Source organism: Anas acuta, chromosome W, assembly GCF_963932015.1.
Source record: "Anas acuta chromosome W, bAnaAcu1.1, whole genome shotgun sequence".
Classification (NCBI taxonomy): Eukaryota; Metazoa; Chordata; class Aves; order Anseriformes; family Anatidae; genus Anas; species Anas acuta.
This window is the reverse complement of record NC_089016.1, coordinates 28,435,771-28,453,462: the sequence shown is the minus strand read 5'-3', so window position 1 is coordinate 28,453,462 and position 17,692 is coordinate 28,435,771. Positions and strand designations below refer to the sequence as shown.

General features: G+C 43.8%; 1 protein-coding gene across 2 annotated transcripts in view; it reads right to left on the bottom strand.

Annotated features, from left to right (window-relative positions):
• The window catches only part of DCC (DCC netrin 1 receptor), a 347,209-nt gene that overhangs the window by 205,351 nt on the left and 124,166 nt on the right, over positions 1-17,692 (bottom strand). For both annotated transcript variants that reach the window (XM_068665177.1, XM_068665176.1), the window contains one exon: positions 9,719-10,003. In XM_068665177.1, the coding sequence (XP_068521278.1) occupies positions 9,719-10,003 (285 nt within the window). The remainder of the gene's footprint in view (positions 1-9,718; positions 10,004-17,692) is intronic.

Here is a 17,692-nt window from a genome sequence, read left to right as displayed (position 1 = left end):
GAGAAAGATCAGTGCCCCAAGTTATCTTTTGTCTTACAGCAGTTGTCCACATGGACACGCCATGTGTCTGAGGCTGGCTCAGCTGGCCCTAAACACTTACTTGTATAAAACCAAGCCAAATTCAAGGTGCACATCTTAGGGTGAGCCAAATCTCTCCGTCAGCACCAACCAGACAGTTTTTAAGACACCCACACTCAGGTAATGAGCTGGCCGGCCCCAAATCCCACCCGCGGTGTCTGAAATACCAGCAAGCAGAGCCATACGCCGAGGAGATCTGCTGGGTTTGTTTGCTTTTACATGAGTCTGTTCCTCCTCTAAAAAATGCTTTCATTTTCTTATCGCAGATGTTGAAGCAAATGTGCTGGCCCACAGCCATTAAACATTACTCCTTGTTTCTGACACAAACATAAAAATTACACAATATAAATGAATATTCCTACCAAAATTCACAGCTACCAGATCTTCCAAAATCATCTCCAAGTAATTAACGGCTTCTCCCGTAGAAGTAGGAAGAAACGGTAAGGAATTTCTTATGGATTTACTACAGCAGATCTCAACTTCGTATCGGAACCAGATGGACGAGCAGTTTCCAGCCATCCAAATTACAACTGGTGCAGAAGTTAGCACACAAAATTCAATAGCTTCAATCTGCGAAGAGATCCCAGCTGACGTCCTGGTTTTGGCTAGGATAGAGTTGATTTTCCTCCTAGTAGTTGCTATGGTGCTAGCTGAAAAGCCACACGGATACTTGGGGAAAGTATCCAAAGATGTCCTTTCCTTTGGGCACGCCTTGTGGATGCGGACATCCGCAATTTCTTCTCAAAGAACCAAACTCTTGAACAATGGTTTTGTGTTAATGCTAAAAGAACCATCACCAAAAGGTCTGTGGAGCACGGGCTGCGAGCTTCGGCACGAGGCACAGCATCATTTGTATGATCTCCATCCACTTACTCTTGGAAACGGGGTTAAAAATATCACTGAACGTGTACTGGGTAAACCCTGTGAAAATATGGGTTAATGGCACGGCCGCTACTTCAGGATTTGGTTGAGTTGTCTTGATAAAACTAACGACTGCTCCACCAGTACAACCTGTTATTTCCAGCTCATTACAAAGGGTCTATCAAGTGATATTTCTCTATTAGAAAGGACGGAAAAATGAGTAAGATTTTAAGATTAAATGGTCATTAAATCTTTTCTCTTCTACAGCACAGGCCACGGACTTACACCCAGCCTGAGCTCAGAAGTACATTTGAATAAAGTGCGTTCTTCGAGAGGGCATCCAGCCTTGATTATCAAGATATCCAAGTTCTCGTTATGCCCTTCTCCAGCTGATTAAAGAGCACTTAGTATATTCTCCCTGACAAGGTACTCAGAGCCCATAATCAAGCCCACACAATCAGCCAGCTACGGGCCAGCTTCAGCGAAGGACAAAGTGCTCCGCTGGAGTCATTGACTTCATTCCAGCCACGATTTCATCTCTTATGCACGATTGCGTTGTTCGTGGCCTGAACCCAACGCCACAATGTCCCCATCACCAGGGACGTGCCAGGACACCTCTTGGTCATCTTCTTACAAAGCTGCTCTTGCTACACTCCAAAAACTGTTAGTGAAGCACTTGATTCATCTTCTTCACCCCAATCTGCAAAACTGCTTCGCTGTATGGTTTTGGTTTGTTGTTGCTGTTTTGAAACCCAAAGGCTTTCTCCTATCTTGGTCCCGCTCCCCAGAACCCAATTTCCAGATCAGGGCATCACAAGGATCTGCTCCCAGCCTGCAGAGAGCCCGTCGCGTTGCCAGAATTTAATCCTGTTGATTTTAGCATATTTCTACACGTTAGTGTTTAAAACTGAACAGATCTACCTAAAACTAATTACGAAGCAGTGAGCTGGAAGAACTTATTTCCCCGAAAACCAAGCGTAAACCTCTCGTTTCCTATATAGCATTTTTCCTGAGCACACAACGAGGAGTAACGAGGTGCCTCCATATATCCACATTTTCCATGCTCGTTAAATCGGTGACATAGTTGAAATTTGGAACTAGAATAGGATTTGTAAATGTGTGTGTGATTTTGATTATCCCCATTACCCTGATAGCTGAGCCTAATGCACTATTTGGAAAGAAAAAAAAACACTCATCTTCACAAAGCCTTGTTAGGGTAAGTCGTTTTATCTCCTTTTTATAGATGGTTAATGAAGTAATTGAGATGTTTTGTGGTGCAACTGCAGACCTATGCGCATTCAGCAACATGGAAAGGTCCTGAATTAATTTTTTTCCTCTTTGTGTCAAAGGCATGGCTTCTGTTACACTATCAGCATTAGTCCTTCACTGATCACTCCCAACAAAACCTGAGATTTGTGCCAATAGGCAGTGATAAGGGCTGAGGATGTATTTATTCTCACACCAAACTGGTCTAAAGTAAACGGATCTCCCATGCAACTCATTTCCATCTTCTAAGAAAAAATGAAATTGCAAGGAACTCACTTGGATTCAGCTCTGCAGATAGAGTTGTCCAGCACGCAAGGAGAAAAATACATTTATATTGCAGTATTTTAGCTATGCAGTGTATTAAAAAAGTACTTCCATAAAAATGTTGCATGCTCTTGTACAGCATCTGACTATACGAAGTTATTTGGTGCTATGAAGGGCATTTGTAAGCATTCTGTTGACAAAAATCTCCCATCGTGTCGTACTCACGCAATTTTTCCGAGCGAATTTGGATAATATTGGACTGGGCCAGTCGGATTTTTTATGTTTATTGCAGCAGTTTTGATATTGCAAATGGCAGGAGTGAGCTGCCTTTAATGTGACACTGATGTGACGGAATAGCTCTAAGTGTTCGTAGTCGCATTGCTAAATTCGATTAAACGAGATAAAGATTTAGACCGACTAAAACCCAATTTTGCTCTCTGCTGTCAGCGAAGAAAGGCCGGCGAAATTCCCCGACCCGATCTCCCCGTCATGCCTAGAGGCTGAACACTTAATCCTGACGAGAAAGCAAGGGTTATGGGCGAGCAGTGTTAGAGAAATCTGTCATTAACGTGATACCGATCTCTCAATATACAGAATGCATTAAAATGTATAACCAGAACGCAGCCACTACTTGGAGATTTTGATTTTTTTTCTTTTTCACCTCCACCTCCCAACCCCCTCTCGCATTTCCCTGCTCCATCCTTTCTGCCCTCCCCAAGCAAGGCAAATCTGTCTCGGAAGAGCTGTAGGATGCGACACGACGAAGAAAATACAAGAAATAAGGACACGAAGATTGTAACATTAGCACTGCCGTGCATCAGGGTGTGAAGACATTCTTCTTACTGAAGGAACTTCAAAATACATTAACTAAAGCGCAAGGAGAAATGTGCCAAGTCGCTGCTGGAACACAAGACCGTACATCAGGGGTCCTTTAACGATGACTTCTTGCGCGACGCTCCCTTTGCTCAACCATAATGAAGACAAAAATATTTACAACCCTTTACTTGTTCCTAGGTAAAAGGATAAGGTAAGATTTATTACTCTGGGAGTAGACAGGGGACTCGGGTGTTGTGTATTTACAAGACAAAAGCAGGAAGCTTTCTCTCTCGCCATTAAAGTTTTAGAGGCCAAATTGAAGCAGAAGGAAGTACTCCACGACTGCACAAGCAGAGCTAAGACAAAAAAAAAAAAAGAACAAAAAGACACATTTATACTCTTGCTATCAGCTGAGCAGCACAATTTTGGCAGACATTGCTTTAGAGCTCCATCATCCTTGAGAAGCAAAGACACGAGCAATTAAAAAGCAGTGGTTTGACCCCAGTAGATAAACGAATTCAGAGAGGAACCTAATAAGATTTTAGAAGTGACCCTCTGAATATTAGGAATATAACTCAAGAGGAGAGTCAGCCTCTCTCCCAGCAGCATTTCACCCTTGTTCTGCTGAAAACCCGAGAAGAACCTCCAAGACGTTCAACTTGATTTCCTAGAGAAGAGGCACAGCAGAAATCCCCCCTCACGGCAATGCAAATCACCAACAAAAAAATGTTTTTAATTGGTTTTCATACACTGATATAGACTAACTTTGATTGCATTGAGCATTATTTTGTCTCTCAAAGATGACGGGCTGATGGTCCATCAACCACCCCATGATTTATTTGTTTTTAATATCGCTCGCTCCCTTCGTTTTCTCCTAGGCCTCGGGAATCTTCAGTATTCAAAATTTACGGTCAACAATTAATGATCCAGAGAATCTCCTTGCTCCCTCGGGAGCTACTTTTTATCTGGATACAGTGACCTAAAGATATCTGAGGCACAGGCTTTAAGACCCACAAGACTCATGGAATAAAAACCAACTTTTGGCATTTTTAAACATAAGGAATATTTTTGACTAACCAATGCCATAAGTACAAACCTTTTTCCAAAACTGGTTTAGAAACTAATTTTGCTCCAGTGTTTAGGTGTTTTGAATTTTTTTGTAACCACGCTGCTGGGGGTGTGAATAGGGCTTTAATCAAAACTGCCTTTGGCTTCGTGTGTTTTAGTAAAATCCTGAATAAACACTAAATATACCCACAATACCCATACAAATTATTCCACTTGAATTCTCTCTGCCTGCTAATTTAACTCCTGCACGGGGGGGGAACTCTTTTGGTTTAAGAGAGAGCTTGACAAAAGGCAGTGGCTATTAAAGATTTGTCTGTGTTTCACTGGCAAATTAGGCTAATGGCCGGAGAAGAAAGCAAAGTGTTTCGTGCAATTAAATACAACAAGCTGGAAGTTCATAAAATGACAAAACCCCTAAATCGTCTCCAAAGGTATAAATCACTACCTCTGATGATGGAGATGTATAATAGGTATAGTCGCTAATGGTTTATTAGCATTAATCAATTTCCTGTATTAAAAACAATCTTGCATCACTATGCAGTATAAAAAATCTCAGCAAAGGCTGTTCCAGCACTAAAAGGGGAATTCTGTGTTGGGCTCCTTCGTGGACTGTGTTTTTAGAGCAGAATTTTTGGTAAATTTAGGTAAATTAGTGAACTACCTTGTTCTTGGCTGCATACCAAGCTTGCAGGCCAACCTGCGACCAATAGTTGACAGTATCAGCACCCTCAATCTAATTAACGTCATTAATTGTCTACCAAAAATCTTCCAGTAACACCTTATGCCTCCAAATACATCCAGAAACACATTACAAAATATTCTTCAGACCCCTTATTCAACTCTAAATTTATGCTTCAAGCATCACAAGCGCTAAAACCGATCCCACTTCGAACAATCACTGAAATCTGCGTGTTTTTAATAAATAAAACCACTATTCTGGCAGCTAGCCTGGGAACGATGAGCAGACCACACTTCTTGAGTAGATATTATTGTTTTGGTGACTGCACTGATCTGGAGATCGGCTTCTAAGAGGGTGCACACTGACTGTAACTGTCTCCATCTGCTTGCTCTTTTTTTCTTCTAACTAGGCAAGTTGCTGTAACATAGGAAGTTTGATATTTGGATGCTTTTGTTAATAAAAATAAGCAGAGTGATCGCAACAGTGCTAAGTGAGGCGGCACGGGCTGGTGCAGGTGGGACATGGATGTGCTCAGCATCCAAAGGGCTCTCTCCTAATAAGAGGAAAATGAAACCTTCATCAGCCACGATACCAATCAAGCAGCACAAGCGATGCCCACGCCTGCTCCACAGCTCAGGACGAGGCACCTGAGCCATTTGTTCCTTGGTCTGAAAGCAGGAGAAGCAGCTACCAGCATCCAGCCTGCCCAGCTGCTGAGCACACACCAAGTTTTACCATCAAATCCTGCTCTCAATCCTTATCACAAGCTCTCTTGAAGCAAATCCAACCTTGATTTAAATGCAGCTGATGGGAAATCCATCACGTACTTAAGCAAAACCAGTAATAGCCGCTGGAATTAAGTGTTTGACTTCCTTACGCTTGCAAGAATATAGTTGCAGGTTTCCAGTCATTAGTTCTTTATACGGCTTATAAAAAACAGCAGGTTAAAGAGCCCTTTTCACCCCAAATATGTACTTACAGATTGCAATAACAGCAATTCTATAAAGATGTCCTGGACAAAGTACAAATTTCCCATGTGTTTACCAAAAGGCAGGCTATGGAAAATAAATACCATAATTCTTTCCTGAACTGTTATTAATCAGCACTCACTCCCTCAGCTGTTGCCTCGAGTGGGAAGCTCTTATTTAGGTGGTATTCACGTAGCAGAAAATCCTTTCCAAAGCAGCCTGGGCTCTAAAAGAGGCTTTACACAGTGGCATGCCCATAAATGAGTGTGCAAATACACGTGGCGTGAGTTCAGGGCAAGGCAACCCTGCAGGAAACGAGCACTGGACAACGTAAGGATGAAAATGGTTAGATTAACAAAAATAAAATCCATACATTGAGTATTTTATTTGGCCACATCTCCTGGAAATCTGTTTTCATCGAAAGAATAAACAGTGTTAAGCGTTAGCTGCTGAGGTTATGTGTAAATACGGGAAAGGATTGACTTAGGCAATTATTGGCAGTTAGAGAGCGTACGGCCAGACAGCCTGGGTACGAATGAGAAAAATCTTGATTTTTGCACAGCCTCACGGTTTTGTAGAAGAAACCGAGGCTTCGATAAAATTGCGTGCTTGAATTTAAGCGGACCGTCCTCAAAATTAAAGCTAAAAGCTATCAAACAATGGAATTGAGCATACCCCACTCCTCTCCTTTTTCATATGGACATTTACTAATAGGATGTCCCCAGCTGCGACACCTCCTGCATGTATGTGGCTACCCAAATTTAAGCTAAGGTGGTGTTACAAGACCAACCTTTCCTTCCTAATTCTGTCTCAAGACCTTGAGGGATCCGTTTCAATCCGTCCTCGTTGCTGCTCTACCCTTCTCTCCTCGGAAGCACAACGGTGAGGAAGGAGCTCCAGCAACCCAACTCAATTTGCATTCAAAACGAAGGAATTACACGATATTGTTATTGTTATCTTGCGCTGCAGCTCAGCAGACAAGCTCGGAGAGAGAGAAGGAACGTCCCCGGCAGACAATAGCACGGTGGCAGATTGCTTTGATGGTTCCTGATAAGCGCAGGATTATTATTTATAAATAGAGAACGACTGGCTTTCAGGCACCAAACTGCTCAACTTCTCCTTTTCAAACATCATTTGTATTTCTGAAGTGTACAGACCTCCCAAAGAAACTTGCTAATTAATTTACAGAAGCAAGGAATTTGGCTATAATTTAATTCCTTCGCCCTGCTTTGTATAAGATCTTTTTGCCTTTTTTTTTTCTTTTTTTTTTTTTTTTCGGTACAGTAGTATTGTTCTCTCTAAATTAATTAGGTAAGTGTGTGCGGTTATTTGAATGTGTGCTTCCTCATTTTTTTCCAGCACTTGCTGAAACTTTCCACTTGGGACTAAGCTTTTGGATCTCAAAGAAAAAGAAGGTTTCTATAAAAAAGGTGAAAACGTGCATTTGAAATGAACGTGATTCTCCAAGCAGCATTACCTTGTGCCAGGATCCCAGTGGGACCATTCCTACCTGCAGGCATCCCTTTCTTTTTGTTTTCTGTCCCCATCCTGTTGAGGAGCAGCTGGGTGGGATGCCAGCAGCCAGCCAAGCCTAGACCACCACAAGCTACTTCTCTTTGGTAGCAGAGGTTGAAGGCTTTATCACTCCTTAGTTTACAAGGGGAAAGAAAAAACAGGCTTGAGTCAGGTAAGGTGAATTTAATCCTTCCCCTGCCCCCCAGGAGAGCACTAATCCCTTCATCTGAACATTTTGTTTTGCTAACCTCTATCACATCGCATGACAAATGTTTCTACCAAGAGGAGGTAGGGATATTTCCAGACCCCACCACAACGTCAAATCAAATCCTTAAGCCACAGGCACTCCAACTGAAAAAAAAGAAAAAAAAAAAGATTGCTTTCATGTCTATCCCTCGTTTTCTCTTCCATTTCGTTTGAAGGTGCAAAGACGATCATAAATTATTTGCCAGGATCGCAGCCAGTTTTGCCACACACGTCCTTGCAGAGGTGCTGTGTTTTCACAGCATCTCTCAGCTCTGATCTTGCGATCGCAGATGATAACCACCAGCAGCGGAGAAGGCACATTTTAAAAATACAGAGAGGGGATGCACTACCTAAGCCTTTTTCTTTTGCTACCTTACCTTTTGAAAGAAAGTTTTGTTGTTGTTGTTTTTGCGCTAAGCAGGGGAAAAAAAACACTGCCTTCGCTAATTACAGAAGAGGAAAGCTGCAGCTGAAGATAGATTTCTGCCAACGAGTGAAAACAGGAGAGGCTGAATTAGCAGCAAAGTATCAGAGAGCTCTGAACCATCAAAGCGTGCACACGAGAACCAAATTCCCAAGAGGCTCAATAAGATCTGAATTTTTTGTTTCAGGAACACCACTCATTTCTTATAAGAGCTGCTGTCTGTTCCCATTATCCTGAAATGAGGCCTTGTGCTGCTTGCCCGTCTGACGGACTCCACTGGCTCCTTGTTAGATATTTTCCTCATTATTTGCTCCAGTGTTTTTCTGCTATAAAATTCAAACGTGCTGGGAAGAGACAAACGAATGTGAATTCCCCCTCTCCCCTCCCCAGGCAGCGTGAGAGGCCATTTAGCCTCTCAGAAAGTTAACAGCCAGAGCTGTGAAAAGGAAAAGCACCGAGCCATCCACAAATGATCAGAAATACAGACGGATGGCAAAATAACACTCTGAAGCTGAGACAGCTGAAAGAACTCTTCCAGCTTTTCTGTGACACACAAAGCTCGGTGGCAGCCTTAATTTCAGCCGAGAAAACTGGAGAAATAAGATTCACGGGCAGGGAACTTAATTGACATTAATGACTGCAGAAGTAGTGATGCCTCAGTGCTGCCCCAGACGTAGGGAACAGCGCAAGGCTCTGAGGCTCATGGTGATCCTGGAAGCATTTTGACTTTTCCACCACCTCTCATTTAGTGAGAACTGTTTAGTGAGAAATTATGCAAGCCGTTTGCTCAGGAGACGCATCTCAAACAATTTCTGAAAATGCAGCATCCCTGCCCAATTTCATTCGCAGTTACACATTAGCAGGCAGATCTAGAAAGGAAGGAGATTTTGAAGGAATGCCTTCTTCAGACCCCTCTTTTGACGCCCAGTTCTTGGTGAAATACTGCAGTGGTAACCATCCCATTTAACTGATGGATTCATTAGATGGAACAGCAAGGTGCTGCTCACTTGGCTGAGTTTATAACACTGGCTGACACAGTTAAACTGTGGCAGCTCCCAAACTGCAGTCTGTGAAGCTTGGCAGATCTTATCAGGGCTGAAGCATCCAAGTAACCTGGCTTTAAGTAGGTAAATTTGGCAGCTAGTCCTGACAGATTGCTTTTTTAGTCACTGGAGAAAGAGGACCTCTTCCAGTGAGTATTTGGGGACAATAACTTTTGGGTAATCTGTGAGGTAGGAATTACTTGTCTCTATTAACCATATAAAAAGACCAGCTTCATATACATCTAAATGAGGTACACAAAGTTAGGAAATGTGAATATTTCCCTACAGTGTCAGCTCCTTATCTTTGCATCACGCTGCTTCTAACGGGCTCCAAACTCTTCCATGTGATGAAGAACATGGAAGCTTGTAGAAGGAACTAGAAATTGGGATAAATCAGCCTAGCTGCCCCAGGAGGAGTGACTGCAGCTTGAGAACCAAAGGACATAATCAGACAAGTGAAAAAAGTGAGGTAAAAGTGTGCAGCTCTTACCTGACAACACTCTGACTTCTGCATCATTCCCGGTCCTTGAACTGGCTGGGTTTTTCGCCAGGCACCTGTAGATCCCACTGTCCCCAGGCTGAATCCTGCTGATTTGTAAAGCTCCAGAGGGCAAGACGGCCACCCGTGCGTCGGCCGGGCTCAGGAATAAATCCTCCTGGTTTCGCTGCCAGTGCACCACGGGCATGGGCTCCCCGACGACTTCGCACTTGAGCAGGATCGTGTCTCCCGCAAAAGCCGTGACCGATTCCGTCTGGGAAAGAAACCTCAGCGGTCCTGCAAACACAAGCAAAAGAAGTAGTTAGATAGCTGCTGAAAATAGAAGTCCTTCGCTGTTTCCATGTCGATTTGGATTCTGGTAACATTCCAGACTTCAAAATAAAAATAAAGAAAGAATTGTGATGTTCTGAAATCTACTCGGAGATTGCTGTAATGGCTGGGTGACTAACACCTTCCTTTGTAAATTATACTCATTAACGGCAAAGAAAAGATGTGTTAAAGAGCAACAAATTGCATCTGTTACTAACAAACCCACTCAGGAACAACTTGAAGGAAGTACAGACGCTATCGTGCAACACAAACCTCTCAGAAAAGCATTCAAAGGAGGGCACAAATGAACCTACACGGGGTTAGAAAAATTGCAGTCTCATCTTTCTGCATTTCTCCTCGCCCTTCCCTCTGAAGAAGAGGAAAAATGATCTGAAATGTCTTCTCTTGAAGAAATCCTTTAGGTCACAGTCAAATACTTCAAAGAGGGAAGGGCCTGTGTCTGCTTTCCTAGGAAACGTTTTTGTCTTACAAGGGGAAGAGAGCAGAGCTAGGAGCTTTAATTGCCTAACTCCCAAACACCCCTGCCTTAATCCTGTAGAAACATGACGGCCACATCCTTCACGTGCTACAGAGGAGAAAAAAACAACAACAGGACACAGACTGCAAGATATAAAGTGCCAGTGAGAGGCAACCCCAAGGCCGGCCTGGCGCGAGGCCTAAAGTGAAGGCGCCGCTATGGGAAGTCGGCCTAGTAAATGCAGGCCCTCGGAGAAGTATGCACAAACACACATTTGAAGGAAGGGAAAACTTTAAACAAGATGCTAAAAGCAACTGAAAAATATAGAGGAAACGAGCATATTTCAGATTTTGAAGGCTTTCACAAGGCGTTTGTCCGAAGGCGCTGTTAAACTAAGGAAGCAGAGGAAGGCCCCGAGTTTCCTGACATGAAATTGGCACGCGGGCATTCAGCAAAGGCATTATACTAGGGAATAACAGCACAAGGAAACAGCAGAAGCTTTATTTCGTGGTTCAGACACCCGTCTTGGGGTCCCCCACCAGGTCTCAGTGCTCCCATCCCACAGAGCACCCTCAAGGCTGCCACATCTCAACATGGGCGCAGTGCTCCCAGGAGCTGAGGCAAGGGGATTCCCCACAAACAGGCTCAGGAAAGGTTTCCTGAGGGATTTCTACACAAAACCAGGAGCCTACATTGCTTCTTTACTGCGTGGTGGTGCTCCCAAATAGCTGTGTGTATTCAGGGATAACTGTGGTGGGAGCTTTTTACCTGAAAAAGTTGGAAGAGACGGTGTGAACAGCAAGGGAAGACTGTTGAAAAGTACAGATTTTCCAGCAGGAAAAACATCTAAATTTAACAGTGCATTGTAAAAACTAGGACTAAAACAGTTGCCATAATAGAGGAACCCCCCTACGTCCTGCCCCAGAAATCCATGCAATAATCCCAACAGCTTTTTTTCAGGCAAGGAAAACAACTTCTAGCATAGACAGACCGACTCCTCACATGGATTCGTGGTGTAACTTTTTATTTCTCTCTAGCAGTGTTCCCAGCAGTCCCAAACCTGCCGTGCCCCTGCACGTTGCCCTGTCACCGCACCATCTCCCGTTCTGCGGTGTCACAACATCTCCAAGTTTTAAAAATTCATAACATCTGTGCATAGCAAATCAGGATGTCACCAAAACCTTCTTGCTGTGTCTCAAAGAAAAGCACCAGCCACCTTTTTTTCCGTGGTTACATTCAGGACTCATTCATCTCTTTGCAGGACCACAGCATACAAGACCTTAAAACCATCTCTGGGTCTTCGCAGGTCTCCTGGCTGATGCTGATTCATTCTCAGACTGTTTTTGAAGCTACGCAGATGTTTGGGTTGTTGGGAGCCGGCTCGGGGGAACAGAGCAGCAAATCCCTTCTGAGAAAGTCACTTTCCGAGACAGGCTCCGGAATTAAACATCACAGATTCACGGGGATGCTTCGCTCTTGTAGCCAAAGGGTCGCAGATGCACCTCGCTGCATTACACCCAAACCTACTTAAGAAACCTAATTGAAAGCAGCACCCAGCTCTGATTTACCATGCAATCTGGTTGGCAGCTTATCAGGATCCCCATCTTTCCTTACAGAAGACCCAATTATTAAGCAATTAAAGTTCATTTAATAAAAAGGCTTATCATTTGGGGGACAGACCTCAGGCTCTGGTGCATGTTTAGCTATTAAATATTCAGCAATTTAATAGCACTCAGCACAATCCCCCAGAGAAGAACTGCTTTAAATGCTTTGTTTGTTTCAAATTAAAGTCTGCAAGGTTACTTAACATCAAGACAAGACCTTTTTTTCACTTTCAATTCGCACAATAGCTGAAGGGCAGGAAACCAAGGTAATGAAAAAGAGCGATTTCCTTCTGCTTGCTTCAGAAAATGCGAGAGAGAAAGCATGGGTGAGTGAATCTAGAAATGTAAATATTTTAGGAACTGCTAATTCACTCTTCCACCGGCTGGTTTCCAAAGGAAAAAAAAAAAAGAAAAGAAAAAGGTGCTACGCTTTTGTTACTCAATGTCCTCTTGTATTTGCTAGCTCCAATTTACAATTCTAAAAAGTTTTGCAGGGTGATGTTCAGCAGAAGCAATAAACCAAGGTGTAGACGCTTCACTAAATAACCTAAGTAGAAATGTGGTCTGGTTTGTTTGCAGAAGCACACGCTAAATAAATGGCTCCCTTTTGTATAGAAGCAGCATAACCCACACTGATGGAGAGCTGGGCACTCAGAATCCCAATTTGGAAGATGCGATTTGGAAGAATCCCCCTTGCATTAATCTTCTTGGGTATCCCAGGGGAATTACCAGCCAGGGGGAATTACCTAAATGAGGTGACTCGGTTAGCTTGTAGGTATGAATACCCAGATGGGATTAATTAAGAGCTCGTGGCCCCTGCCAACAAAGCAGGAGGATTATTATTTTATTATTTCTAATATAAGTCAGCAGACTGACTATGCAGAGCATATTTAGAAGCTGGATAAACCCAGGATGCACAGCTGAGCTGAAGTCTGGACCTCAAACATACCATAGAGAGACAAGGATGTATTTTAAACACAATCAGCCTAATGTTTTTCCCGAGGCCTGCTGTAAAGGTGCACTCCATTTATAATTTGTCTGTTTGTGCATGCCCACACCTCCTCCATCCTCCTCGAGCTGCAGACTGATGCTGCAGCAGCCCCTTCCTTCCCTGTTTGGCTGCCCAATATCGATCACTGCTAAGCTTTCAGCCCTCAGATACTTACGTATGCCTAACTCCTAGCGCGCTGTCAAATTTCATGTATACCACCCAACAACTTCAGCTAATTTTGAGGTAACTAGCGCAATTACTTCACCCGGTAATGTTATTTGAAAGCTAGACATCTCTCAGCTATTTGGAGTGCAACAGGATTGTTAAATCAAAGCGAGTATGCCTCGGTGAATATAACGTCAATGTGGGCAAAATGAGTTTTGATTGTGATTTATGACACGCACGCAGGATTGCCTTGATTTCTTACGACCGTGGAGACTCGCGTAAGCAGAGCTAACTAGAAGTTAACGTGGCTGTTGGAAAGTAAATGAATTATAGGTAATGACAGTATAGACAGAAGGGTCAGCACCGCGCATCAACCGATAAAACTGTTCCAGCAAGAAATATTCAAAGGGCGTACCCACAAAAGCGATTATAAGGAGCTAAGAAGGATCAGAGAAGCAGAACACCGCAGCATCCTCGGAAACAAACCCCTACTGCCCTAATTTGCTCCCTGACCCCATGTTATTCCTGCAGAAAGGCAGCAGAAACCCGCTCACGAGGGCTGTCACAGCCCCGTGGAGATGCCCTGACGCAGACAAGGAGCTGACTCTAAGATGAATGTTAAAAGACTGCGAGGTAGCAAAGCCACAGAAAGTGGCAACCCATTTATAAAAGGGGGCAGCTTCTGAGTGAAATAAAAATAAATCTTTAGGCTTTTTAGCCACTTCTGAAAACGCTACAGTCATTGACTTACATACATCCCCGCAGCCCTCCTGGGAGCAGGATAATTTAGTTGATCTCGGATAGCAGCATAGCTCTGCAGAGAAACTCTCTGCTGGGTCAACTTATAAAAAAAAAAATAGTCAAGGAAATAAGGCAGAGGTTTTAGAACTGACTTTAAGCGTAATAGCGATACGTATGTAAACATTATAAATTAAATAATTACCTAAAAATGTAATAATTTGGTAATATTACCTGTAAATAACCACGTAGTGCATAGATATAAGAGAATTTAGGGGAGAGCTTGGACTTAAAGACTTAAACCGTGTTGCAACCCTATTTAGCCACAGGTCTCCTAGCATCCTGCCTTTCTGAGGAGCTTTTAATAAAAAAGTAAAATAAGGTAAAATAAATTTCACCTTTTCCAGCATGGAGGCCCATCAGAGGTCTCCTCCAGCACCGCAATTTTCTCCTAGAGTACAGCCCATTACGAATATTACAGCCCCGATTCTTGGCAGCAGCCTAAATCCACCAAGAAAAGCGAGCTGGAGGGAGATGGAGCCAGGATCTGCCCTTTGATGCCTCTTCCCCATCACAGAAAATAAATGAACTTATTATTCGGCAAAAAGACTTCTCCCTAACCCGCGTTACCGATGTCAGATCAGATTATCAAACCTGCAAGAGTTTTAAAATCTAATTTACTTGGCACCTTTTATGCCGGATTGCTTGCTGCCTTCGCTCAGCGTAACGCACGGAAACAATCTATTTTTGCCGTCCACATATTTATGCTGTAGGGGGTTTTCATCAAGGATTCGACGCCTCGATGGTCGGTTCTACTTCATCTTTTTGCAGGGCTCTCTTTCGACTCCAAGCACCAGAACAAATCCGTTGTGTCTGCATGCCCCGCACGTGCAGGGTATATTCGCAACAACCAACGTTTCCATTTTAACCGAATCATTAAAGTGCGACCCTCAGGATTGCTTTTCTCTTCTTTCCGCGGATTTGTCAGTATTTTTGGAGTTCATGAGAGCAAAACTTGGCGTTCTTCAAGATCGCTGCTCAAAATGATGACCTTCGGCTAGCCGAAGGCAAAACGCGGACCTGCACACCTCCAGCTCCTTAAGACAGCTCCCCACTCATTGAGTTGGATCCGATTCATCTCAAGAATTCCTATAAACACAACCAGACTCATACTTTTGGCTGATTTCTCCAAGAAATTTGGGGGAAGCCATGGTAGCTATTCGAAGCCGTTCGTATTTATGAACAAGTTGCCACGATAGAAAATCTCTGGGAGTCTAACTCCCGGTCATTCCCAACCGTAAAATACACCTTCATGGGCGAAAGATACACCACCCTAAATTTGTACATCCTCCCCCAACAAGCCCACGGACTGCTCTGCCCTGCTAATACCAAAATCAGAGGGTGTAAATCTCCTCGTCTTCCTGCCGGCGTTCGTGGAGTGCAGCCAGCCAGCAGAGCAGGCTTCCAGCCAACCGCCTAGAAAAATCATCAAATTTGCTCCTCAAACAGGAAATAAGCAGGAAGAAAATAGCTCTTTTTTATTGCCGAAGGATCTAAAAAAGGGGCCGTATTTCAAAATCGCTAATTAAAACGATAAAAAAAAAAAAAGAAGGAGGCTCTCGTTTGCGTGCTGCGCTTGGGGAATTTGATGGCGTTAGCATCACCCAGGCCATTATATTTAAGAGCTGGTGCCTGGCTTCCAAAAACCACTGCAGAGCAGGATGAGGAAGCTTTGGCTGGACCAGCAACCCCTTGGTGTTACGGTCTTTAAACATAACGTGAAATTTTTGGGAGATGCCTCTTTAAAGACCAACACGAGCATCTCTACGGCACAAACCCAACCCACCGCGTCTGAATCCAGCCGTCTGCTCTGAGCTGCAGCTTTAGGAAATCTCCGAAGCCTGATGTAACAAGAGCAGTGGTTTGGTCTTCAATGATAGCCGCAGATGTTTCTGATGTGACAGACCAGATCTGACATACCAAAGGTCAAGCCGTTTGGAGAGCAGGGAGAGGACTGCTACCATGAATAACAGATTCTGTCTAGGCAGCAGAGAAAATGTTGATGTATGTTCCCTTCTCTCCCTTAATTCAGCTCAGGGACGGACTTATCCCTGTGTTTTGGAAAAACAGAACATATATGAATTACTAGGAATGCAATCCACAGCAAAAAGCTTTTCCTCTGTTCCCCTCTCCACCGACTATCCATGGAAGATCACATCAATTTCAATGCCTCAGCCCTTCGGTTTAATGGCTCGGGGTCCTGCTATCTGCTTAAAGATCAATTAAAACTCCCAATTGTCAAGTCTCAACAGCCTTTCAGCCCATTTGTGCTGAAGACCAAACTTTCTCAAGGACTTCCAGGAGTCTGAATACAAAGATTTTGGGTCCTCAAGCTTGGGCAGGGAGCCTCCTACATCATTACCCAAGGTAGATGCCAACAGGACATTCACACGTTCAACTCAAAGCCACGGGACGTGAAGCAGCTCAACCCTTAATAGGTTTCCCTTTTATAGTAGGTTTAGCTTTTTTTTTTAATTGCTTTTTTTTTTTTTTAATTTGTCCTTTAAGACAAATTGCAGCAGCATATAACCCGTATTCGGAAAAGCATCGCGCATTACAGAGCTGAGCGCTTCGGAGGCAGATTGTTATTTTACCATTAGAGGAAGCGATATTTCTGTAAAATAATCAATTCCTCATACGCCCGTGGCATTTATTTATGGGACATCTATTTAAATGCACTCCCACACTTCAGGATTCAGCCCCCACCCTCTTTCCCAAGTCATTAACTAGCAAAATTATTAACACCCCAACCCCCAAGAAACCGGTGACTTCTTTGGGAAGGAAACTAAAACCAGCCGGTAATTCGGGTCTGGCAGATTTACTAATTTATCTCTGGGCCAGCGAGGCATTTGAACCACGTGGCACCTTTTTATGAGACAAATTTGGTAAAAGCATGTCCAAGGCCAGCCCTGAAATACTGCGCAATAAATGAATTAACTGAGCACGGCGGCCGTTAAAGCGCATTTCTATGCGGGCAGCCGCAAACACCGACTCGAGAAATGCAGCCCCAATCGACGTTTTATTGAACATTAGCAGGCAACCCTAAATCACCAGCCGTAGCGGGGTAGAGGCAACCATTTAGCAGCAGTGGTGGTTGTGAGCGAGCAATTCCCGGGGGCCTCGGTGGCTGTTGCAGCTCGGTCGTTCCCGTTATTACGCACAAACGCCTGCACGATTATTCCAATGCACATTATTTGCCTGAATTTCCCCTATTTCGTTCTACAACTTGAAGAATTGGCCACACTTCCAGCTCAGGCCCTGTGCCACGTCCACATCCTAATTCACTGGACCATCAGTCTGGATAACATCATCTTCTCCGTTGACCTGACCCCAACAGCAAAGCAAAAGCCTCCTCTACCTCCTCCTATCCTGCCTGGCCACCAAGAGCTCTCCTCGTCCCCATCCATGCAACGAAACTCCTCTGCTCGATGCCAAGTAAATCAGCTTGTTGGATCCTGCATTGAAAGGAAGGCAAAGAACTCATACAACCAGACACAAAAATTGGTCTTTAAACGTTTTTCAGCTCAAACCTGCCGTTCCTCGCCAAAGCAGGTCTGTTTGCTGCGGGCAAAACACGAGCAGCAAGCTGGAGCTCTGCAGATCCGTTTGCCTCGAGAACA